The sequence below is a fragment of the Ictidomys tridecemlineatus genome, chromosome 5 (assembly GCF_052094955.1).
Source record: "Ictidomys tridecemlineatus isolate mIctTri1 chromosome 5, mIctTri1.hap1, whole genome shotgun sequence".
In the NCBI taxonomy this organism is placed as follows: domain Eukaryota; kingdom Metazoa; phylum Chordata; class Mammalia; order Rodentia; family Sciuridae; genus Ictidomys; species Ictidomys tridecemlineatus.
The window spans coordinates 198,791,778-198,815,539 of NC_135481.1; the positions used below are offsets into that span (position 1 = coordinate 198,791,778).

General features: G+C 54.2%; 1 protein-coding gene across 1 annotated transcript in view; it reads right to left on the reverse strand.

The window, feature by feature from the left end:
* Positions 1-23,762, reverse strand: part of Taf4 (TATA-box binding protein associated factor 4) — a 70,040-nt gene that overhangs the window by 7,316 nt on the left and 38,962 nt on the right. The window contains exons 2-14 of the mRNA XM_078052092.1: positions 20,630-20,796; positions 19,226-19,345; positions 17,026-17,145; positions 16,133-16,255; positions 14,176-14,265; positions 13,522-13,767; positions 11,483-11,630; positions 10,921-11,035; positions 8,822-8,991; positions 8,350-8,480; positions 7,447-7,572; positions 6,655-6,711; positions 6,086-6,205 (exon numbers count right to left, since the gene is read on the reverse strand). Of these exons, the coding sequence (XP_077908218.1) occupies positions 6,086-6,205; positions 6,655-6,711; positions 7,447-7,572; positions 8,350-8,480; positions 8,822-8,991; positions 10,921-11,035; positions 11,483-11,630; positions 13,522-13,767; positions 14,176-14,265; positions 16,133-16,255; positions 17,026-17,145; positions 19,226-19,345; positions 20,630-20,796 (1,733 nt within the window). The remainder of the gene's footprint in view (positions 1-6,085; positions 6,206-6,654; positions 6,712-7,446; positions 7,573-8,349; positions 8,481-8,821; positions 8,992-10,920; positions 11,036-11,482; positions 11,631-13,521; positions 13,768-14,175; positions 14,266-16,132; positions 16,256-17,025; positions 17,146-19,225; positions 19,346-20,629; positions 20,797-23,762) is intronic.

Below are 23,762 nucleotides of genomic sequence, written 5' to 3' on the forward strand. Positions count from 1 at the left end.
TGAGCTGCAGTGCACGGCCCAGGGTGATCCACCGCTGACAACTGAACAACACTCACAGAAGGTGACCTCCCTGAATCAGAGACTAAAGCAATACAAGTCCATGTCACCTTCTAAGGGTGAGAGTCTAGTTGTCATCTTAACTCGGGAAATGAAGGAAGCACTCAGCGTCTGTCCTGCTTTTCCTAGAAAGGAACTGCAGGCAAGCCTGGGCAGCCACAGCGGGGCGGGGGGCGGGGGGCGGGGGAGTCCTTACAGAACCACTCCAGCGATAAATAAAAACCAGGTGATGAGCTGGCATGCCCAGGGCCCTGGGTTCAAGTCCTAGCATCAAAATAAATAAATACAGTGATAAAGTTAAAACACCTTTGCTTCTGTCACTCAACCCATCAGCAGTTTGGGGAGTGGACTGTCAGGGGTGTGTGCAGAGCAGACCCTGAGCCCCCTGGAGAAAGGGCACAGCAGGATCCAGGCCTTGGGCAGAGGGAGCCCAGCCGGAGGCATCTGCAGTCCAGCTGCAACACTGAGGAGGCTCAGAGGACAGAGGCACCTGCTGAGCCACACCACCTGTGCATGGAAGAACCTGTGGCGGGAAACACCACAGGCCAGCTGTCTCGGCCCCTCCACAGGCTCTGTCAGGAGGGAAAGCCAGGTGAGGCTGGGCAGCAGACACAGATTTTAAAAGACTTAAAAAGAAATAAATGGCAAGGTGAGCCAGAGTGTCCCCGGTGCACACCTGGGGGTCACGGTGTCCTTGCACCCCTTTCTGAGCTCAGTGGCTAACTCTGGGGGGATGGTAAGGGGCTGGAAGACAGTGGGCATCAGGGTTTCTCAGGTGCCTGGCAGAGTCCCAGTACCTGAACAGGTTGACGGGCTACAAGGATCTGTACCTTCAGGAGGATCCAGGAGGCATGAGAGAAACCCAGCAAAGCAATGCATCCGTGTCTGTGACCCCTCCTCGGAATGCCAGAGTCTGGCCCTGACGCTTCTTGGCTGTGCTGTCCACACTCGGGATCAGTGTGCGCTGCATGGCCGCCCAGCCAGGGCAGGCTCTTCTGGGAAGCGCAACCACCTCTGGCTCCTGCCCACTCCACCAGCCCTCGCACTGCCATAGCCCTGGCCGTCCCCGGTCTCTGTGCTCTCCTTATTTCTGACCCACCCAGGACTTGCCCTACTCTGCCTTGAGCACAGGCCTGCACTGATGAGATGCCTGCCTGGGTTTCTAGCTCTTTACCTAACTCGCACTGGGAGGGTTCCCCTGGACCACTTGGACACCCCACGGCCAAAAACCCAGTCTCCACACCAGGAGGTCACTACTGGCACTTGGCAGGCGAGCCCCAGCACACCTGGTCCACAGGCTGCCAACAGCCCCAGAACCCACCTCCACATTGGTGAGTGGGCAAGATAACCCAAGTGCAGCGACTGGCAGCTGCTACAGAGCCGAGGGCAGAAGAGCTGCAGAGGAGCGAGCCCAGCCTGCCCACGCAGCACGGCCAGCTGAGATGCCAGAAAGGGCTCTCCCTCGGAGTAAGGGTCACAGTGATGTGCCGCTCACAACTGTCTGCCTGCTGAACAAGACTCGGCCGCTTCAGGGGAAGGCAGCGAGCCCAGAGCCTCCCGTGACACCCACAGCAGCCAGCGTCCCAACCACACTCACAGATGCGCAGAGACAGGAGGAAGGTATCAACAGAGAATGAGTAAGACGGCCCAGGTATCGGACTTGACAAAAACTTCACATGTTCAAAGATTTACAGGAAAATATGGCCTCAGTAAGGGGCAGACAGGAAACCTCAGTCACTAATTAGAAATGAAAAAAGAAACGGAAGTCCTAGGATTGAAAAATACATTCACAAGTGAGAACGTCCCTGGAGCCTAACAGACACCTGGAGATGGCAGAACTCTGTCTGGTTGAGAACCTAAAGACAGAGCAGCAGGAATCGTCAGAGAAACACACGGCAGTAAGTGGACACAAGCCTCAGTGCCTGTGGGCAACGCCCACAGGTCTGACCTGCCCGGAACTGGAGTCCATGCAGAAGAAGACCAGGGAGAAAAAGCACTGGAGAAACAAGGGCCGTACTGTTCCCAACACGGTGGGAAGCTGACCCAGGAGCCGCAGCTCAGAGGACCTGAGGCCGACTGCCCATCCAGGAACCACGCTTCAACACAGAACCCAGCAGGACAACTCCCTGAAGTTCTGCAGGAGAAAACAACCACTGCCCAGAACCTCAGAGCCCTGAGAACATCCCTCAAGAGTCAGCCACTGAGTGGACAGGAGTGGGGGCCAGTGAGGACGTCCCTCAGAACGTTATGAAACAACTACTTACTTTCAAGTCAGTGGAAGTGGAGCCTGGGTCCCCAGCAGACCTGCATGCGGGGAGCCTGACGTCCAGGCTGTCCTCGGAGCCAGAGGACGTGGCAGTATAAAACCCAACTGTAGACACTAACTCGTAACTAACTGTAGACATGTCCCCTTTGCCCACCCAATCTTAAAGCCAGCCAGTGGCGTAGACTGTAACCCCAAGCTCCTCCTATCAGAGCAGGGGGTGGCCCCCACAGGGAGGAAAGCTGGTGGGTACTGCTGGGTGCTGCTGGTGCACCTGTCAGCCAGGGCAGCAGCACGCCCTCAGGAAGAAGCGTGTTTGCCTGGCCAGCCCAATCCCAACCACACTGGTCTCTTTACTGCACCTCAGCACTGCTGACCACGGATCTAATGGGGCTCCATACGTCACCCGGGGATCATGGGAACCCCTTCCTCCGAGGAGGCCTGTCCCACTACCTGTCGTGGCCTTGGAAGGGGGAGGAAACTGTGGTCCCCGAGGCCCACATGGGCCCAACAAGCACACGGTAAACAAGTAAATCCACACAAGAACCAAAGCAGGAAAATCCACTCCTGAGCTCAAGGAGAGGTGCCTCCTGGGTGGTCGGGACACCCGAGAGGTCGTGTGTGCGACAGGGCCTCTGTTCAGAAACGTGAGTGGTCAGGCACAACGGCCACGCCTGTAATCCCAGTGGCTCAGGAGGATGAGGCAGGAGGATTGCAAGTTCAAAGCCAGTCTCAGCAACTTAGTGAGGCCCTGTAACTAAATAAAATATAAAAAATAAAAGGAACAGGCATGTGGCTTATGGCAAAAGTACCCCAGTACAAAAAAAAAAAAAAAAAAAGTCAACCATGAGAGAGGCATTAATGGGGATCCATTCTCTTCTGGACAAATTTTTAAAACATGAACTGAGTCAGCTTTGCCAGACACCCTAAATATGTGACTAGAGATAATGTATGTACCAAAAAGCTTAAATGAACACTTTACCATGCTGGTGTTCTCCAAACCAAAGTGATCTGTAATGGTAATCTCCTTGGGATTTACATAGAAATAGCAAATTTAATCAGGTATTTATTTATATCTTGGGGGAGGGGTACTGGGGATTAAACTCAGGGGCACTCAACCACTGAGCCACATCCCCAGCCCTATTTTGTATTTTATTTAGAGACAGGGTCTCACTGAGTTGCTTAGTGCCTCACTTTTGCCTTTGAACTCGCAATCCTCCTGCCTCAGCCTCTCAAATCACAGGAATTACAGGCGTGCTCCACTGTGCCCAGCTACTGAGCATTTATTTATGTCATTTAATGTTCTGTAACTGGATAAACGTAACCTGTTATCAGTAAGATATATAAAATTTTGTGCTACTTTTTACACTGGAATAGGAATTTAAATGTATTTTTGTGAGGTAATAAGGAGAGTCTAATTTGTTCAAAGGCTGACACTGCAACACAAAAGCACTTTGCCACTTTTTCTACCAAAATAAAGTTACGAGTTCTCTTAGTTTTTGTTTGATTCATGTTTCAGATGTAATGCTGTACTGTATTACTTGTCCAGAGCCCCTCCTTACCCGAGACAAGGCTCTGCCTCTCACCCTACTAGCATGGCTCCAAAGTAGACCAGACCTACTTAGCTCATTTAAAGTTGTGTTCAAAGGAGAGGTTTTTATTGTAAAGATTACTGTCATCTCAAAATAAACAGAGGACACAATAAAAAACCAAATAAAGGTTTAGGATTATAAAAATCATGTTTCTTGGTTCATAGCTACAACACAAACTGAATGTTCTTTGCTATTAATGATTTCATTTTATATTTTTTCTTGTAAAAATGTATAACTTTGTTAAATGTTTTGCAGAGCCACTGATTTGAGACAATAAGCCTCACCTACAGGACAGACAGGATATAAAGCTGGCCTCCAGGACTGATACTGACTCCCACTTTAAGACTGGTGAAACTGGCCTGCTGGATGTTCAAAACAACTTGGAGACCAAAGTTAAAGAAGTAAAAGGGCTAAGGTAAAAACAGCCAATATTTTGGCCCTCGTCCTCTTAGGTCAGCCAAACTTCAGGGAACAACAGGACTTCTGTAAGGGCTCTACAAATCCAGTGAGTCACCTGACCTATGATCAAGGGGATCAAGAGGATCCTAGAGAGCAGGAAGCCAACCAGTGCACATTGTGAAAAAAAAGGAGGGTTACTGGACAGGAAATGTCCCTGATGCTTCCAAGGGAATCCACATGTGGTCAGCAAGACCCTAACAATCCCAGCAGATGGCACAACTAGTAAAGAAAAGCTAAAGGAGCCAAGAGGCTTCTCACAAGTTCCCAGAGGGATCCCTGACTTCTCCGCGGACTCTAACAGTGTGTACCAAAGAGGTCAATTTCCACCACCTTGGTCTTAGACACTTGGCAGGAAAGTATGATGAAAACACAGCCACACACGGACATTTAAAAGATAAGACAATGGTTCTTTTGCTTGAGATATATGTGTCAGTCCTGCTGAAAGTCAGTAAAACTGGGAGGTTACAAAGGGTTAGGGTTTTTATACAGGACTTACTGGTAAATATCAGAAAAAACTCTGTCAGAATCACACGTTTGTTCTGAGTCAATCTGAGACCCTCTGGGTTTTCTGTTTGGTTTGGGTGGGGGGGTAAGGAAATTATGAGCTGCTGCTCAGACCCCTCCTCTAGAGTTGGCAATTCATCACTTCCAGCCGGGAGACTCAATTCTAATCAAGACCTGGAAAGAAGACAACTTCAACAGAGCTGGAAAGGACCTTCCCAAATGCTCCTCCTCACCGGGATGGCCCTCTGCTGAAAGGGCAGAAGTCATTACCATGGGCCTTTCCACCTCAGGAAGTTAGCATGACTAGGTGGACGGTAATGCCAAAGGGTACAATGAAAATGAAACCAAGAGGTGTAACAAAGGAAAAGGGGCCCTGTGGGAAACAGAAAGTTAGACGGTCTATTTACAGAATATAGCATTGCACCTTAACTGGGACATAAGGTTGAACTGTCTACATTTTAACTATAGCCCTTTCCTCTGCCCACCCAATTTTAAAATTAGCTAAAAGCACAGACTGTAACCCTCAGCTCCTCCTATTAGAGAAAAGGACAGCACTGGGTGGACGACCCGCCCAGGTGTGCTTGCCAGCCAGGCTCTGAAGTGCACTCCTGGGGCAGGAGGAAGGCCTGCCTTGCCCACCTCCCAGCACCATTTGATTCCTTGCAGCACCTCGGTATCTCTAACAGTAGCAAAGAACCAAGTGCACAAGAGAAGACAAGTAAACAGGTAAATAAGAGATGATGTGGTTTTTTCCATGAAATTTACTTTAAAAAAATTAACAAATTACAGCAAAAATAACGATGTATTAAAACTAGGTTTGTAACAAACAAGAAACTAACAAAACTCAGGCACAGGGACGCACAGGGACATCCGTGAGGGCTCTTCCCCAAGCCTGTGCAGCTCGCCCTCCTGCAGGTCTTCTCCAGCCCCTGCCCTTCAGGCACGCGGCCAGCCTCAGGCTCGCTGCTTAGAGTGTGAGTTGCCCTGGAGTCCCTCCCAAGTCTCACCAGCAAACCATGGTGACCTCCCTTTGTGCAAACTATTGATACCCTCAAGAAAGTGGAACTGAATGTCAGTTTTAAATGCGAAACAGACTCCAAGGCGGTGGGAGGACATGTGAACCTAAGCGTGGGCTCCAGTGCGAGTCTGCCTGCTGAGGAAGGGTCTCTAAGACGCTCCCTTCCAGACCACCCCTTCAGTGCTGCCGTACCTCTGCTCCAGATCCTGGCCCTGCACAGTCCACTTTCCTCTTTTTCCTGGGCCCGATCGCTGCCAGGGCTGTGAGGTTGGCATCCCGCTGTCGCATCTGTGCCAGCTCCTGCTGCTGCATCTTTATGTTGGAAAGGAAACAAGGACCATCGCTTCATGCATGTTTTTACTTAACAGCAAAAGCAAAGGTGCAGATATCAAGCGCTCTCTGAAATTTTCTAAACTGTAACTTCTTTAGTATTTTGGCTTTTTTTTTTTTAACAGTGAGCATATTCTGTAACTAGAAAAATAAGTATTTTTAAAAAGCAATAGATGCTCAACTTAAAACACCCAGAGAGTAAAAACAAGTTTAAGTATAGAGAATAAGTCCCACCCACAGTCACTGTTAAACCTAAAAGCAGGATACAAGCTGTCTGCACTGGAAAACACCGTTGACAGGTATATCTTCACATCTGCAGCATTTTAAATAGCTACATCAATGCCGTGCTCAGGAACCCCATGTGGTCTCTCCTGTCAGTCTAGGTGACATGGACTTCAAGTGACAGTGGACCCTGTGGCTGGTGAGCTCACCTCTTTCGCCTTCTGCTTCAGTCTTAATTGTTCTGGGTCTTCTTGTCTGGATCGAGACTATTTTTAAAAATTAAAAGGAAAAACAAATTATGACCTAAATGTGCATCTCCAAACAGATGTGTAAACCTTATTCATTTCATAACATTTTCTAGGTTATAAGTTTTTTACACGCTTATAGCCAAAGGCTGGAAACCTCAGCTGCACACTATGGGGAAAATCATTATGCCTAAGAAACATCAGTGCCACCGGATGCAATGGATCTTAGGGATGGTCTTGACTGACACTACCAGTTCAGCACAGGTCTGGCTCATCAGGTGCAAAGTGGGCGAGGCGGCACAGCCTTGCAGGCTCTAGGGCTGGGGCAAGGGCTGGGGCAAGGGCTGGGTCCCAGCACCAAGCCCCATCCCCTGCGCCTCCCAGCAGGCCCTGCTGGCAGCGTGGCCTCAGTCTGACTCTCGCGATGAGCACGAGCGCCATGCTTGGCTCAGAAGGCAGCGTGGGCCTGAGCTGTGGTCTAGTGTGCAGCAGGAGGCTGCCCCACTGCACTCTGCCTTAGGTGGATTGGACCTGGAGGACGGAGGCAGCAGGAATCTAAGGAAGCTCTACATTCTGAGGGCAGAGAGCGCTCAGAGCAAACAGGCACCACTCTGCAGCTCCACGTACAAGTGCCCGGCCACCTTTCCTTCAAGGCCAGCACCGAACACCACTTTGGTTACTCAGAACCCAGAGTTGTAGGCGAGTTTGTGAGAGCGGACGGGGGTCCCAGGGAGCTGGGAGCAGTGCAGCACTTGCCTTTGCTGCCCGCATCAAGATCTCCCTCTCCTGCTCATCTTTCCTCTGCTTTTCAATCTGATCAAGCTGTTCAAAAAATTTGAGCTGAGCCCGGACATCGCTTGCCTGCTCGTATCTGTCATCATCCTACAGAAAAAAAAAAAAAAAAAAAGCAAAAATATTGTCTGTCATGAATCTGGAACCCAGCAGGCTGGATGGACTGTGCACAAGTCCCCTCCCCTGGTCTGTTCCCATCTGCAGTGGACACAGCCTCCTCTTGTCTCCCTGGATGACTCCACCTGCCCACAGTCAGGGTAAAGTCTCATGCTGTTTATTTTGGGGTCTCTCGGGACAGTTTCTGTTTTATATACTTTGACATCATCTGATTCATTTTAAATTTCCCACAGTAACACAGAAACATTTAAAGACATAGTGGCTGAGTGTGTTCTAGACACTGCTCTGAGGTGCTGACCCTGGCCCAGGGAGTGTGCAGCACGTGCCTCTCCCAGCTCCCAGCCACTGGTGTGACTGCTAAAAAGGAAGGCACATTCTGCCTTGCAGATCTGCAGCCTGCAGGTTCAGATCAAGGCCAGGGAAGGGCCTGGCACCTGCAGGTTCTGGGAGCCCTGGGACTGAGGAAGGCAAAGACTCCGTGATTTCTGAAGCTGCAGGTCCACCTTCCAAGGTGCCCTCCCATCAGAGCACCCTCCCCCAAGTTCCTGGCCTTCCTCCCTAGCCCAGGCCTACAGAGCAGCTAAAAGCCCTAAAAGGCCCAAGTGGCTAAGAAAGTAAGTGCAAAGGTATACAGGGCACTGGGGACACCGCCACCCTCTGCCCAGCGTGGACAGGCAGCTTCCAGACAGCCTGGATGGTCAGGGGTCGACAATAGAAAGACATTCTCCTCAGGAAAAACGGCCCCATTACCTTATAGGAGAAGTTTTTTTGCTGAGCCGTTTCAGATATTTTTTCTACAAGATTCTGTAGCCTTTGCTGTGTGGCATGGGATACATAACTTACTACGTCTGGATGTAATTCCGTTATGCCGTGCTTTTTACCTACAGAGCAGGCAAAAAAAAAAGTATTTTAAGGTCATTTGCACGTCCTCCTGGGGCTGCTACCTCACCATCTCTCCCGACACTGCTCTGTGCACTCAAGGGACCGCCCAGGCAGGAAGCGTGTGGAGGAGAGTCAACTACCTGAGAACCGTCGACATCAATCACACGAAAGTCACAACCAGGCGAACCCCACGCCAAGACAGAGGCATGCTCACCTGCAGCCCCACACACCCGCCACAGAGCTGCGCAGGGGAGCGCGCTGAGTCTCTATCAAAGTCACAGAGCACCGAGCCCACAGGTGGACTCCAAGGATCCTGGTGGCGCCCGCAGTGCAGACTCACCTATTTCCAATATCCTTCTCTGCAATGGCGCGGGGAGGAGGAAGGTGTCGTCCTTACAGGACCTCGTCAGCGTGCCCACCAACTCAGAGTTTGTGGCCAGTATCCTTGCACTTTCTTCCGACAGGTTTACTCCAGCCATTGACGCAACATCATTAATGTCATCGTCGTCCCTGGAAAAAAAGGGAGAAAGATAATGCACGCTGCACAGAAAGTCATCAAGAGCAGCGCTGAGGTGGCTCTGACTTGGTGACAGCAGGCATGGGGACAAGAAGCTGCTGGCTGGGTCCTGTCTTCTCTAGAGGAGCCTCTCTGCCTTACTCACCACAGCGCAGGCCTAGAGCTGAAATTAAGTTTGCACGTGGCTGTGAAGGAGACTCAACCAGAGTCCACACCACCTCCAGGACAGCAAAAACCAATTGCTTTGAGGGTTTTGCACCATGGGAAACCTTCTTTTTAAAAAATTTACCACCAGCCAGGCACAGTGGCTCACACCTGCAATCCCAGCAGCTCGGGAGTCTGAGGTAGAAGGATCACAAGTTTGAGGCCAGCCTCAACAATTAAGCAAGTCCTGTCTCTAAATAAAACATAAAAAGGGCTGGGGATGCAGCTAAGTGCTTAAACAATGCTGGGTTCAATTCCTAGTACCAAAAGGTTGGCGGGTACAGTGGCACATGCTTGTAATCCCAGCAGTTTGGGAGGCTGAGGCAAGAGGATTGTGAGTTCAAAGCCAGCCTCAGCAAAAACCAGGCACTAAACAACTCAGTGTGACCCTGTCTCTAAATGAAATACAAATAGGACTGGGGATATAGCTCAGTAGTCGAGTGTCCCCGAGTTCAATCCCCGGTACCAAAACAACATTTACCACTAACATTAATTTAGTTTTAAAACAATCACAGGTTCTCGGAAGAAGAGCACCAACAACTCTCCCACTTAGGAGAGATGCCCACCTGACACCCACCATGTGGACACCTGCTCCCAGCCACCTGCAGCCACAGCCCTCTCAGACCCACCCACACACGACCACCACCCCAGGAGCATTCAGCTTGATACCTATCCAGTACTACGGGGTGGGGTGGTGCCTCCTCAGGTGACGGGCATCTGACAGGGAGCCACCATGAGGCTGAGTACTGGCCCTAACCCTCACCCAGCCACACTCCACCCAGTATCTGACTTCTGCACAGGGGCTCGGTTCCATCTTGCCCAAGGGCAGCCCTCTGCTATTTCACAGCCTCGGCCGTGGCCACTGAGAGAGGCACCTGGGTAGCTCATACTCCTGCCTGAGCCTTGCTCTGTCGGGCAGGTGGCCTCCACTCAACACCCTTCCTTGCCCAGTCCCAATCAGCCTCTTCGCTACGCAGCCCTCTTTCCTTCAACAGAAAACAGCTCTCGGAGGACAAGGTCGAGCACCAGACATTCACCAGACCTAAGGTATGAGCCGCCACATGTCAATCCTGCATCAAAGCCATCAGCTGTCTGTAGCTCGTCCCCTCTGCTCTACTTCCAGCACTCTTTCTGGACAGCAAGACGACAGGGCACCCAGGAAAGTGGCTCACTGACTTTTCTGATCCTTGTAGTCATCCTCCCTTTCCCACCAGGTGACAAGCACCCCTGCTGGACCATTGGGGCTGCCCAGCCCTACATGCCTGATGGCTTGAGGTTGGGGCACCTGAGAAGGGGAAGTGCCATTCTGCTTGGTCACAGTGAAGGCTAGCTTACAGCTCTAGGACACGTCCCTGTAGGAGCCTCTGTGCCTCTAGGGGATGCTCAGACTGGCCCTTAGCAGAGACCAAGGCAGTGCAGCCCCTTGAAGTGCTGTGAGCACCTGGCCTACGAGGTGCTGGCTCCGAGATGGGAACCTGGAGCGTTGGCTGTGGCAGGATGAAAGTGCATGTCCACCAGCGCCAGGTAGCCAGCACCTTCCCCTCCTGCTGGGGGAGGAAGCAAGCCTCCCAGCTGCAGCTCCGACAGATGTGAGGTCAGGATCAGGGAAAGACTCCTTGAGGATGTGGCTGCCAGGTGCCCACGGGAGCCCCAAGGGCGTGGTGAAGGGCACGGGGCTCTCCTCCGTGGTCTCCTGGAGCGCTCAGGCTCATCCTTACCGAAACGAACCTCCCCCAGGCTCCTTGAGCTTGTTTTTCTGTGCGGCTGCTGCCTGCGTGGCGACGGCAGGAAGGGCTTTGGTTCCAGGTAACACGGTGGGCTTCACCACTGGGACTGCAAAGCAAGGACAGGAGCGCAGGGCTGTCAGCAGAGGCACAGCCCGCCTCAGTCTCCAGGGAAGGGACGTGCTCAAGAGCCAGACTACAGCCAAAGTCCAAGCCCATCCCAAGCATCTCCCTTCCCCAGCCTCCTGGAGCACAGGAGTGCCAGCTGACAAGCAGTGACAACAAGGCAGCGTGTGTGCATGCCCTGGAGGCTCAGGGCTTGGAAGGCTGAGGCCCAGGATTGCCCATGCCAGGACGAGTCGGGCAACACAGTGGGATCCAGTCTCAGAAAAGAGACTGACACAGGTCATTTTCCAAACCACACTGGTGACGGTGCTGGCTACATATCACAAATGCCACCACTAAAGTCCATCTTCAATGGTGGGCCTGAGGCCACGCTCTCCCCTCGACAGCAGCACGCTGAGGCTGGCCCCACTGAGGCTGGCCCTGCCCTCACCTGGCTGCAGCTGGTTCAGCTGGATCTGCTGGGGAGTGGTGAGCATGATCCGGTTGTGAGGCTGCCGCAGGGCGACCATGGGCGTCTGGGTCAAGGTCACCTGCGGAGGCCGGATCAGGGCTCCTGGCTTCGGGGGCTGCTGGATCACCTGGGGCAGAGCCAGCAGAGCACAGCATGTGAGCACACTCCCAAGGGCACCAAGTCCCTTCACCTGTCCCGTCCCACCCATGGAGAAGCTCTAAGAAGACACCTGTGCTCCTCAGCCCCAGGGTGCAGAAGAAGCCTGGCCCCAGAACCCAGGCCAGCGCTGTGTGTGGGGGTCCACAGGGCCAGGGCAGGGGAGAGGAAGCCCAGGGCTGCTGCTCCCAGGTTGTACAGGGCAAGACCAATCCCGGAGGGCAGCAGTATCAGACCTCTCTCCCACTTGTCAAAGTGACACTGCCGCCTGGTGGCCACAGACAAATGGTTTTTCCTTAGCTAAGTTTCCCGAGATGGGTGGCCTCTGTGTTGGTCTGGGGCTGAGCTCCCCCTGAACTTGGCTCTGCGGGGCCCTGTGCTCCAGGCACAGCCTGCTCCCTGTTACTACCTCACAGGCTGTGCTGGGGCAAGTCCCCCTACTGCAGGCCCTGCCAACTCCACTGTCCAGACCCTGTCAACACAGCAGGCTCCAGAGCTGGTGGTACTGACCACTTCCTGTACTGTACCCTACCCCAGAAAGCAGGGGTGCAGGGACACACGGCTCAGATCTATATCGCCTTGCTGCAAACCTTTGGGGGCTAGGTGTTTGGCTAGGTGTTTCTGACTTTGAATAAGGTGTCCTAGTATGTACACACTATGACATGAAGTAGTTGCAGGGGACGCGGGGGGTGGGGGGGCTAGGTTAAAGGAGCGTTTTGCATAGGAGCCATTTCTGCAAGGAAACACACAGGTTCACACCAGACAGGCTGAGTCCCAAGCAGCTCCACTAAGGAGCCTGCAGAGCACCAAGAAAAGCCCCCGCCACCACCTCAGGCCTTGGTGTGAAACAGACAGATCAAATCCCCCGGCCAGTCAGCTGCACACGTAGACTGCAGCCCTACTGCTGAGCACAGCACACTTCCAAGAGGAAAGTTTATGATGCTACTGGAATAATCGAGGGCCAGAGGCCAAAACTTCCCAATAAAGAGACAGCCCACAAAGTCTTCCTTCAACAGAGTTCGCCTTGTGGGCCGGTCAGCTGCAGTGACTGAATAGGACGGTTCCATCCTTACACAATGCTAAAGCAAAGGCACACGATCCCCCACAGGGACCCCAGGGGCAGAGAACACCCCTACCATGGCCACTTCCCTTCCTCCACACCTCACCCTGCTCTCACTGCAGGAAGGCCCACCAAATGCAATGGCCAAGCACTGAGTGGGCACTGCAGAGCCTGGCCTGCCTGGCAGAACACAGCCTGCTACGAGGCCCAGGAGCTTGGGGAGTCACTGTCCAGCCGCTCCTAGAGGGACAGAGCCTCTCGAATTGTGTGAAAACTGCTTTTCTACTCTGAGGAGTCACCTGCCTACAGGGGAAGCACACACCACCCTGCTCCAGTGGAGAACGCGGCCTCAAGACGGAAGCTGGGCCAGCCCCACACTGGAAGAGAGGAGCCGTCCGTCAGCAGCCCAGGTCCACCTGCGCACCCCCAGAGCACACCAGCATCACCAGCCGGCCACCCCGTCCAGACGAGAGCTCACCCCACCTCTGGCCCCACGCCCAACGCCAAGGTTTCCCTAACCAGAGAGGGCACCCACCTAAGAGACACACTATGCCCCGTGTCGGGAGGTGGCAGGCCTGCCAGTGCCAGGGAGCATGGTTCACCTGACTGGGAAGCAAACAGAACTGCGGGGCCTCTGCTGCCGGCTATGGTCTACGCTGGAGATAACACCCAAGCTGCTTCCCCGCGGAAGCTTCCCCACCTGCCCAAGGAAAGGGCTCTCTGAGCCGTGGCTGGTATTTAAGAGGCCAGCAGGAGCATGGGTAGGCACTGTGGAGGACTAGCAAGGCTGGCGCCTTCATACCAGCGGTGCAGACTGTGCCTGCTTGCCAGGGCCCACCTGTGTGGGCTGCGTGAGGCTGATGACAGGGGGCTGCAGGGCGCTGCTCACGGAGGCGGCCGTCTTGCCGGCCGTGCGCTGCACAGAGCCGCTCAGCACCACGGCCGTTAGTGCGGTGGTGGCCTGTGAGGCGGGTGGCTGCTGCTGCTGGCTCTGCTGGATGAAGGCCGCGGAGTCGGGGGTCAGCTGTCTCAAGGCGGGTAAACTCCTCTGGAGGAGACAGATGACAGAGTCAGGGGCAGCTCAAGCGCAGGGTTCACTCCTTAACTTCAGAACCCTCCTCCAGCTCAACAGAGCCTGCGGCAGACCCTATCACTAACCCTCCTCCCCCCAAGCAGGGCTGTTCTTTCGAAGAACTGTTTTGTTTTAAAAGTAAATTTTAGTCAAACAACAAAATCCCCAGTGTTTTTTAAAAGCCTTAAATGTAATGCCAGCAATGGTCACCTAAGACAATCTCACACCCAGAGTATCCCCTACTTCCCAGGAAGCAGGGGCGCTTCTCTCCACCCAGGTGCAGCAGAATGGACTGACCAGTGTCAGGGCTCAGGGTTATGGAAAAGCTCCTTTGGACCAGAACTGACTTTCTGCCCTTACTGCACGTGCTCGGCTTTAACTCACCTTCAGGAAAGGCACGAGGTAAGGTTGAGGTGAAGAATTGAGTTCTCGGTATAACCTGCTAGTGAAATCTTCGGCTTCGATCTTCCCATCCTTAAAAATAAAACCCACACGGACCCTGCAGTGAGACAGCTGCATGCACCCGCTCCTACTCCACGTCACTCCACACTGGCAGCAGCAGGGCAGTCAGCGTGCCACACACAGCAAACTTGGGCCCCCCACGCACAGGGCAGGTGTTCACCCAGGACTCAGCCACATCCCTGGCTGGCCAGGTTCACGTCCACAAGTTTCTCACTCAACCACTGTTTTCCCTCAGTGCTTACACCCCAACTCGTGGACGCCAGGCATTGGCTGGGAGACAACTTCATTATCACAGCCACGGCTGTGAGCACAGGGAGCACAGGCCACGCAACAGCATCAGCCCAGGCAGGCTCAAGACACCTGGCAGGAGGGACTGGCTACGTGCCTACTCCTGAACGGCACCAGAGGAGGGGCATGAGGGCCCACAAGAGAGACAGGGACAATTCTGTTCCAGGAATTTCCAAGAGAGTTTTATGTGAAGGCCAGGAAATCCAACCAGACAGGCAGGAACTAGACCTCACGCCCCTCTCTGCTGTGCTGCTGTGTGGGCAAGTGGGCAGAGGGGCAGGTGAGGGCCTGGGAGCACTGCTGCACCTTCCCAGGACTGGAGAGCCTGGACTGAAGGTGGCAGTGGGCAGAGCAAAGGTGGGCTGTCGAGAGCACCTGTGTCCGTGAAAATCTGGAACCTGGGGCTCGTGGGTCAAGAAGAGACAGCCACCAGGGTCCTCCCGACACAGAGTCTGGGGACAGACGCCATGACTAAGGCAGGTTTCTGGAGGACTCCAGCTCTCTTGCCAAAGCAGAAGCACCAGCAGCCAGACAAGGGACTACCCGGCAGGGAGCACTGGAGGACGAGCCTCTCCTGTCATGAGTCACTTGTACTCAAGGCTACTCGCTGCCGATAGCCAAGCCCAGCCCTAAGTGACAGGTCAGAGGCGGTGGCCAGCAGCATCCTGGGCTACAAAAAGGTCATGTTAGAAAGGGTGGATGGGGCTGCTGGGGCCCTGGGAAGGAGGCAGTGCTTTGGGGGCAACTGCTAGAGACAGCTGAGGAGTGAAGAGCAGCAGCAGGTGGAGAAGGACTCAGCCCAACAAGGCTGCAGCGCTGGGCTGGCGGAGCGGCCTCCCCTGCAGCCCCCTCTGGGAGAGACGGCCGGCAGTCCAGCTGTGCGTTCCAGTCTAGGCCAGCAAACTCCACCAGCAGAAAGAAAATGCAGGACTCTGAAAGTCCAGGAGATGTTCAACAACCAGTTTCCTCAAAAATAAACCACAGGAAAGAAACAAGAGCCAGAGGACGGAGGTGCTCAGGTTCAGAGAGCGCCGCCCGCACACCTGGACCTAGTGTGCATCCTGACTTCACAGACACTGGGAAGGGATGCAGACCAGGTGCGCAGCAGCGGAGGACTCCGCCTGTGTGAGTGTGCCCACGCCCATCAGAGACCACCCTGGGTCAGTCAAGGCATAGGAGTGCAGGAGGTGGCCAGGGTGGGCACAGATGCAACCCCTGCACATGACCTGGGAAAGACGGCTGGGAGAAGATGCCGCTCCCACTTCACCAAGTGCTTGAAACTCTCCATTTAAAAGCGGAACAAGCGGGGGAGGGAAGAGAAAGAAGGCAGACCCCTAAAAACATGCCCAAGAGGTGCATCTTCAGTCTCATTCCTCCTCCCGAGACGTCACACACTCAAGTGACAGCCACCTGCCTCTGAGAAGGGCCCACCACACCCTCTCCAACGCTAGCCCATTCTCCTCAAGCAGGAGATGTCAGAGCACTGGCCTGCGCATGGCAGGCTGGGCAGCATCCGGGCACATCTGACAGGGCACAGCTGCTCTGCGCTCGTCACACCAACGTGAGGCAAGGGCACTCCCGCGCTCCTTACCAGTAAGTTCTGCACCAGTTCTTTCACGTTAGCTGCTGTCTCTGTGGACTGTTTACCAGATGAAGCCAGTTTTATTAACGTAGACAGAAAATTTTTACATTTCTTCACGTTTTCCATGGTTTCCTGGATTCAAATAGAAAGAAACAAGGTAAAAACTCACTAAAGATTTTCACCGTGACCTCTGTTAAGCCAAAACATGCACACTTGAAAAAGAGGGGTAAACGCTGCCTCTAAGCTGCTTTCAGGGAGGTGAGCTGCCCCTTGGAGCTGCTGCTGGGCACGGCCCCCACAGACACACGCCTGCCTCCCACTGGCCCAGGAACTCCCTCTAGGAAGGCAACTGAGATGACCAGAGTGCGACAAGAGGAAGCTGCAGGACATTCACCTTGGTGCTGCTGACCACCGAGAGGGACTGATCCCATCCCTACACAGGTCCCAACTCCAAGGCAGCCACTAAGATCCATGGAAAGTACTCGGCAAAGCAGCACGAGGAAGCAAGGTCTAAGTCACCATGCCAGCTGCCCAAGGTCCAGGTCCAGAGGACACAGACAGCAGGGCTATTCTACAGCCTGCAGTGCCCTGTGGCCACTTGTCATTTTGTCAAACGTGACTGCAGAGGCTTTTGCCATTCCCAAGTCTGTATTGTCTGAAACCTCAGTGGCCCCTGCCCTCAAGTGCCCCTCATGAGGCACAGAGGACAGACAGCAGAGCCTGCCTCACGCTCCTACAGCTGCAGGCCTCCGTGTGCCAGTGCTTCGAGCTGGCTGGAATGGGACTGGGGCCCTGTGCGTCCCAGCCAGCAGTCTGGGCCAGAAACCCAGGGCGGCTCAAAGCCCCGCTCTGGCTGGTGAGCAGCAGGTGGCTCTGGGAGAACTGAGGAGAAGCGGTCTTACCGTGGCAGCTGTGGAGGCGCTGGCCGTCCCTGGGACCGTGCGCTGAGGTGCCCCTGCCTGCACAGCTGTGGCCGTCCCGAGTGAAGCTGCCTGGGCAGAGCCGCCCAGGACCAGCTGAGGCTGCAAGAGTCCAAAGCACGAGGTGAGTGCCTCCCATGCCGCCAAAGCCGGTGAAAGACAAGGCTTCCTGCAGAGGGGGACCCGGACAGCTGAGGGCCATGCCGCAGGACGCACGCCTGGAGACCCGCCACGGGAACGCGCTGCCCTCCGGTGTCTAGAACTGGTCGGGACGACACACCAGTACAAGGCACGTGGTGGCAGTGAGTCATCTTGATGACCACCATGCCCTCCTCAGAGTGGGCAGGAAAGGGGCGCACTCCTCAACTGCAACCCCACACAGCGCCAGCCACCATGGCAGGCACAGTCCTGGCTGCCCTCGACACCAAGCCCAGCTCCCCTGTCCCCACAAGGGGCCACAGGAATCTGACACTGGTGGTCAGTGCCAGCACACTGCTGGTGGACAAGGGACCTCTGCCAGACAAAGGGACACACACCAAGCAAAGGGGAAGCCAGACTTCACATGGCACGACAGCTCCCACCTTGGGCCTCAGATCTCTAAACTCCCCAAATTTCTAGTTTACATGAAAAATTGTGATACATATATTGACTGGTTTTTGTTTTTTTTTTAAATCAGTGCTTTTCCAATTTATAAATCTGTCACCATCTCATTCCTCCAATTTTTAAAACACTGCTCTTTTCTGAAGACAGAGGGCAGTGCGAGGCTGAGTGTCCAGCGCTGGAGGGCAGGCGAGGCCTCTGTGCAGGCTTCCTCCACAGCAGCAAAGGTGGACCGCCTTCACTCACGGAAACCACCGAGCAGCACACTTCACAAAGAAAACGTGCAAGGGCAGACCGGGCGGCCAGTGAGAGAGGGCAGGTGCCTGTTGGGACAAGTGACCCATCCCCCCAGCTGGTGCACGGACAGCCTCCCTCCTTCAATGATCTTGTCTTCACCAAACCCAAGTTGAGAGCTCAACCAGGAACTTCACTCCGTCTCAGAAACCCACCAGGGAAAGGCAGTGACAAGGACAGGGCGGAAACTCCTCCCGGGAAGGCCCCTGTCCTGCTCTGCTCCGCTCAGCTGCTCTTTAGCCTGCACTCCCACAGCCACCAGCGGGAACGAGGGACGGGCTCAGGAGAGACAAAGGGGGCCCGGGGCCAGGCTGCACTAGGACCCCCGCCCCATCCCCCCAGACGGAGAACACTGTTACGGCTGCACTGCTGTGCGGACCACAGGTCAGTGGGCAGGAGCTGCACCCAGCATCAACGCTGCAGGGCCCTGTGACTATGGACACCCACAAACACCAGACCAGGAAAGACTCTGAGCCACATGCTCCAGCTGCTCCCACCTGAGTCCCAGAGAGTACTGCCTCCCTACTCAGGTGGCTCCCTGGCCAGGTATGTGCCTCCCTGGCCAGACTTTTCCCTGCCTCTGTAACAGGAGCCAGCTAGGCTGCCACACAGAGCCTCTCTACAGGTGGGGCCAGAGGCCAGTCTGTCAGGAGCATCAGCACACACCACTGGACCAGCAGCAGCAGAGCACTCTCCTCTCCCACAGCCTAAACACTATTTTTAAAACAACCCACTAGGGTTGATGAACATTTCCAGAACTGTCTGTCATCCTGGCAAAGGCCAGAGCTCACGCAAATGGAGGCAGTGCATCCTGGTAGCTGGCACACAGCTGGAGCAGACCCTGGCCAGGAGAACAGCAGCAGGTTCAAATGCTCCCTCAGCTCACCTGCAATGCCTCAGCAGCAGGATGAGAAGAGTGCCCATGTCCCCAGCACGAGGGCACCGCGAGCACCAAGGTGCTGCACAGAGGAGCCGCGCAGCAGACACGCCCTCTGCAAGTACACCTGGCTGGGTCTCGGGCAACTTACTAAGGCCATGGATCTTAGCTTCGGCCTTGTGGGAAGCTTCTCAAGTGCTGTTGGTGTTACATTCCATGCAGCTTTAAAGAAAAATGAACCCTGATCTATTCCGAGTTAGTAGGTAGAGAACAGTCCCTTTCCTCCCAGAGAGCCTTCCTGTTTAAATTCAGCTTGGTATCCAAAATAAACACTCACAAGGCCTGGTCATTGCAAAGAAAACCCACACTGTGTCCAAGAGCCCCACAATGTGCAGGGCTGCTGTCTCTTACCTGCACCCCAGGGGAGCGCTGCAGGGTTGCAGTGGGCTGTACCGTCGTCTGGGCCTGAGACACTTGCTTAATTATTGTAGTGGGGGTCACCTGCCGTGCAATGATAGGTGTGCCAGGAGCCTGAAAATAAGTTGTCGTGTAAAACAAGCTAATGTGAAAGTGATTCCACAGCCACCCAATGCACACAAAAACCAATCCTTGTCGCTAACTGGTGCACTCAGGTGGGTCCACAATGAGCAGTGACACCTCCTGTCTACAGCTTTCTCACCAAGGCAGAAGCCTATGGTCAACAGCTCTTCTTAGATTCTCCTGAAACACCAGGAGACTGACAAGCCTACATAATGGGACCTCTGCACAAAAGCAACCGCAGGGAAGCCAGCTGATCCCCGCCACAGGGGGTCCTTGTGGCCGCGTGGAGGGGAGTGCCAGGGCAGAGATACCTCCCGGCTGCAGTGAGGTTGGAGAAGAGCTGACAGCTGCAGCAGGACAGTCAGACGGTGGCAGCAGAGCCCACCAGCAAAGCCAAGCCACAAATGCTGTCCAAGAGCTTCTTGCTCAGAGACAGCACACGCTGGCCTGGAAGGTGCCACCCTGCACTATTTCAGATACTGGGGGCCTACATCCATCTGTGGCATGAACACACCCCGTCTAGGGGACAGGGGCACCCCCCCCCCAGAGGAGCACGGCCGAGTCACAGAGGAAAGAGCCAGGAACGTCCTCCTTCACTTCATCTGCCAGCCTGCCAACCAGCCTGAATGTGGCCACTGCACCAGGTAGGAGCAGGTAGTGAACGGCTTGTGCCCACAGACACTGTGGGGACATCAGGACATCAGGCACTGGGAAGAACACAGCCGGGAACTCGGCTTTCAGCATCCTGTGCCCATCCTGCCCACAGCTCAGAGGGCAGATGTGGGGCAGCCCTGTGAAGCCCACATGCTGCCCCACAAGAGGGGCCTGGACTTGCTCGGCCCTTGCTCTGCTCCATGACTTAGCAGCTGACTGTGGCTCAGCCCTCCACAGTCCCTCGAGCTATGTGCATGCTGATGCCATCTCCACTCTGCAGAGGAGGAAACCAAGGCACCAAAAGGTGAACTGCAAGAGGCAAGGAATAAGGGCCAAGGACCGTCCGGGAGATGACCCACTCTGACCCCACTCAGTCAGCTATGCTGAGCTCAGTTTGCAGGAGTGGGTTTTTCTGAACCAGCACAGCCCTGGGATAGGAAGAAGGTGGTGCCAACCGGGCTCCACCTGATGGTGGGTCAGAAGGCATCCTCACGTTTTGGTGCCCACTGGCACAATAACAACTGACCTGTGGCACGGCCTCCTCAGCATGCATGGTGGCATGGAGCAGGCCAGGGGCAGGCTGAGCCTGGGACAGCCACTCAGCAGGCCTCGTGTACTCACCTGTACAGTGGAGATCTGGACGGGAGGGGCACTTGTGGGGGCCGCAGGGCGGGGCGCCATGGTGCTCTGAGGCTGGGCTTGGGCGTGGGCCTGGGCCTGCATTTGGGCCAGGGCCTGCTGAGGAATCATTAACAACTGCCCATTCTCGCTCCGCACAAGGACCATTCCTGGGGACAGAGGAGACTGCGCATCAGGAAATGCTCCTCAGCCCTGTGCAAAGGACACCCCTCACAGGGGTCTGCAAAGGAACACACATGCGGGTTCCAGCAGGGTGGAGTCAGGACAGACTGTCGGAGGTGCTAGAAGAACCTGAGAGCCTGCCTTAACACAACAGCCAGGCGGCACAGCCACACCGTCCGCCCCAGCAGCCACCTGCTCTGCAGATGCCAAAGCCTGCACAAGCACGCACCCTCCACCGTGCGGGGTGCCCCTGCCTCTGCCACTGTCCTGAGCCAGCCAGTGTCACAGTTCTGCTTCCGCCTCAAAGGAAGGGCCAGCTCTGTTGGTACCTCAAGCCTACGCCCTTGGGACACTCTACTCCATCCACCTCGCAACCCACCTCTGTCTGAGGCACTGAAGTATGCCTGCTGTTCCATGGGTCCTGCCTCTGCCAGCTGTGGGTGCCTGGCTGCACCTACAGGACACGACTATTGCTACAGTCCTGCCAAGTTTCCCCCACCTTGTGCCCTAGGACATTCGAACAAAGCAGAAGAGAGAGAGCAGGGTCCACTGCTCTGGGTAGGAACACTGCTCTGGGGAGGTGTGGGCAGTACTGTTCTTCCACAGTTGACCTGGGACATGCACAGGCCACAGGCAGGACAGGAAGAACCCCTCGCCCTTCAAGGTTCTTCAGCTAAATCTTAGGAAAGCAGCAAATCCCACCAGTCAGGCTGGGCAGTAATTATAGCCTCAAAGCAGCAACCAGTGATGTCATATGTGCATCTGAAACGGAAACACAACCAACGTTCACATTTACTCTCCTACTACAGGTCGCCTCTGAGCCTGAGGAAAATACTGGCATCCTTGCATGGCCCAGCTGGAAAACGGAAGTGAGGGCAATGGACCAAGACAGAGGTGCATCCCCCGCAGGCCAGGCCTCTCCCAGGAACCAGAACCAGCCATCTCGGTGCTGAAGAGCTCTGACACTGCAGGCTCTCTCCTGGGCTCACTCTAGAGTCCTGACCCAAAGCCACCCTTGATGCTATTAAGAGAGCGTCCCCCAACATCCCTTAGAAATAAACCACGCTGAAGCCACACAAAGGAGCCTGACCCAGCTGCCGAGACACCCACTCTAGTGCTGCCTCCACCTCAGAGCTCTGGAGGGAGACCACGTCTCTCCAGGACATCGGCACCTGAGCAGGGCGCCAAGGCCAGGTGTCCAGCCAGCTGCAAGGTCAGAGATGGTAGGAGTCACAAGGGAGAACAAAACTGTCCAACACAACAAGAGGAGCCTTGCTGAAAGCCACTTGCTGCATCTACCCACCCACTGCAGACCCCCCTCCCGTCCAGCTAGGAGCTCACCAAGCACTGTGGCAAGGCAGCCAACGAGAGCATCGCAGCAACCTCGGCTTCAGCTCCAACTTAGAATTCTTAACTGAGCAGTTAGTGAATGAGCAGAAGCCCTTTTCCTTAAAAAATTATATCCATGGAAATTCAAAGAAATATTTTAAAACCACCATTTGACCCAGCTATTGCCCTTCTCGGACTATTCCCTGAAGACCTTAAAAGAGCATACTATAGGGATACTGCCACATCGATGTTCATAGCAGCACAATTCACAATAGCTAGACTGTGGAACCAACCTAGATGCCCTTCAATAGATGAATGGATAAAAAAAAAATGTGGCATTTATACACCATGGAGTATTACGCAGCACTATAAAACGACAAAATCATGGAATTTGCAGGGAAATGGATGGCACTAGAGCAGATTATGCTTAGTGAAGCTAGCCAATCCCTAAAACACAAATACCAAATGTCTTCTTTGATATAATGAGAGCAACTAAGAACAGAGCAGGGAGGAAGAGCAGGAAGAAAAGATTAACATTAAACAGAGACATGAGATGGGAGGGAAAGGGAGAGAAAAGGGAAATTGCATGGAAATGAAGGGAGACCCTCATTGCTATACAAAATTACATATAAGAGGTTGTGAGGGGAACGGGAAAACAAACAATGAGAGTAATAAATTACAGTAGACGGGATAGAGAGAGAAGATGGGAGGGGAGGGGACAGGAGATAATAGAGGATAGGAAAGGAAGCAGAATACAACAGTTATAATAGGGCATCATGTAAAATTGTGGATGTGTAACCGACGTGATTCTGCAATCTGCATTTGGGGTAAAAATTTGGAGTTCATAACCCACTTGAATCTAATGTATGAAATATGATATGTCAAGAGCTTTGTTATGTTGTGAACAACCAATAAAAAAAAAGGAATATTTTAAAACATTGGTGAAACAGCAACAAAGTAAGTGGCATTTTGGATGTCGCCAACTGTCAGCCATGAGATGGGCCTACAGACACGGCCAGCACACTGCAGACACGGCCAGCATGCCTACAGACAGGACCAGTGTGGCCATGGTTAGGGCAAAGTTGAAGGATGAATCCAAAGTCCTGCCATGTGACTTAAAGCAAGTACCTGTGCCTGTCTCCGGCATTAAAAACATCTGTAACTGAGCCAAATGTGTAAGCAAAGGGAAGGACGGGTCTGGAAGGCGCCATGCAGACTTTAAAGCCATAGGCCCAACAACCCCAGCTGACCCCTGAGGAAGCCCCGTGAGCAGCCGCGCAGCTGCTTCCCAGGGCCACCTGAAGTGTCCCCAGTTACAGAACATCACAACCACAACCGTGGGATGACAAGAAGGCAGACACAGCTGCGAAGCGGAGTGGGCGGCCAACAGCTGCCTGGAGCACTGTGGCCTGGGTGTGTGGACTCAGGTTCCCACCACTGCTCTCCAACAGACACGCCTGGCACACACTCAAGACCAGAGAAACACCCTCATCTCAGAGCGCAGCGTGGAACAGTAGCCGCCACGTCTGACCTACCAAAGCACTCGTCAGTCCTCCCCACCGCTCGCCAGCCCTCTGCACCTGCAGGGCACCTCATGCATACTGTTTGGGAAGAACCAGCCACC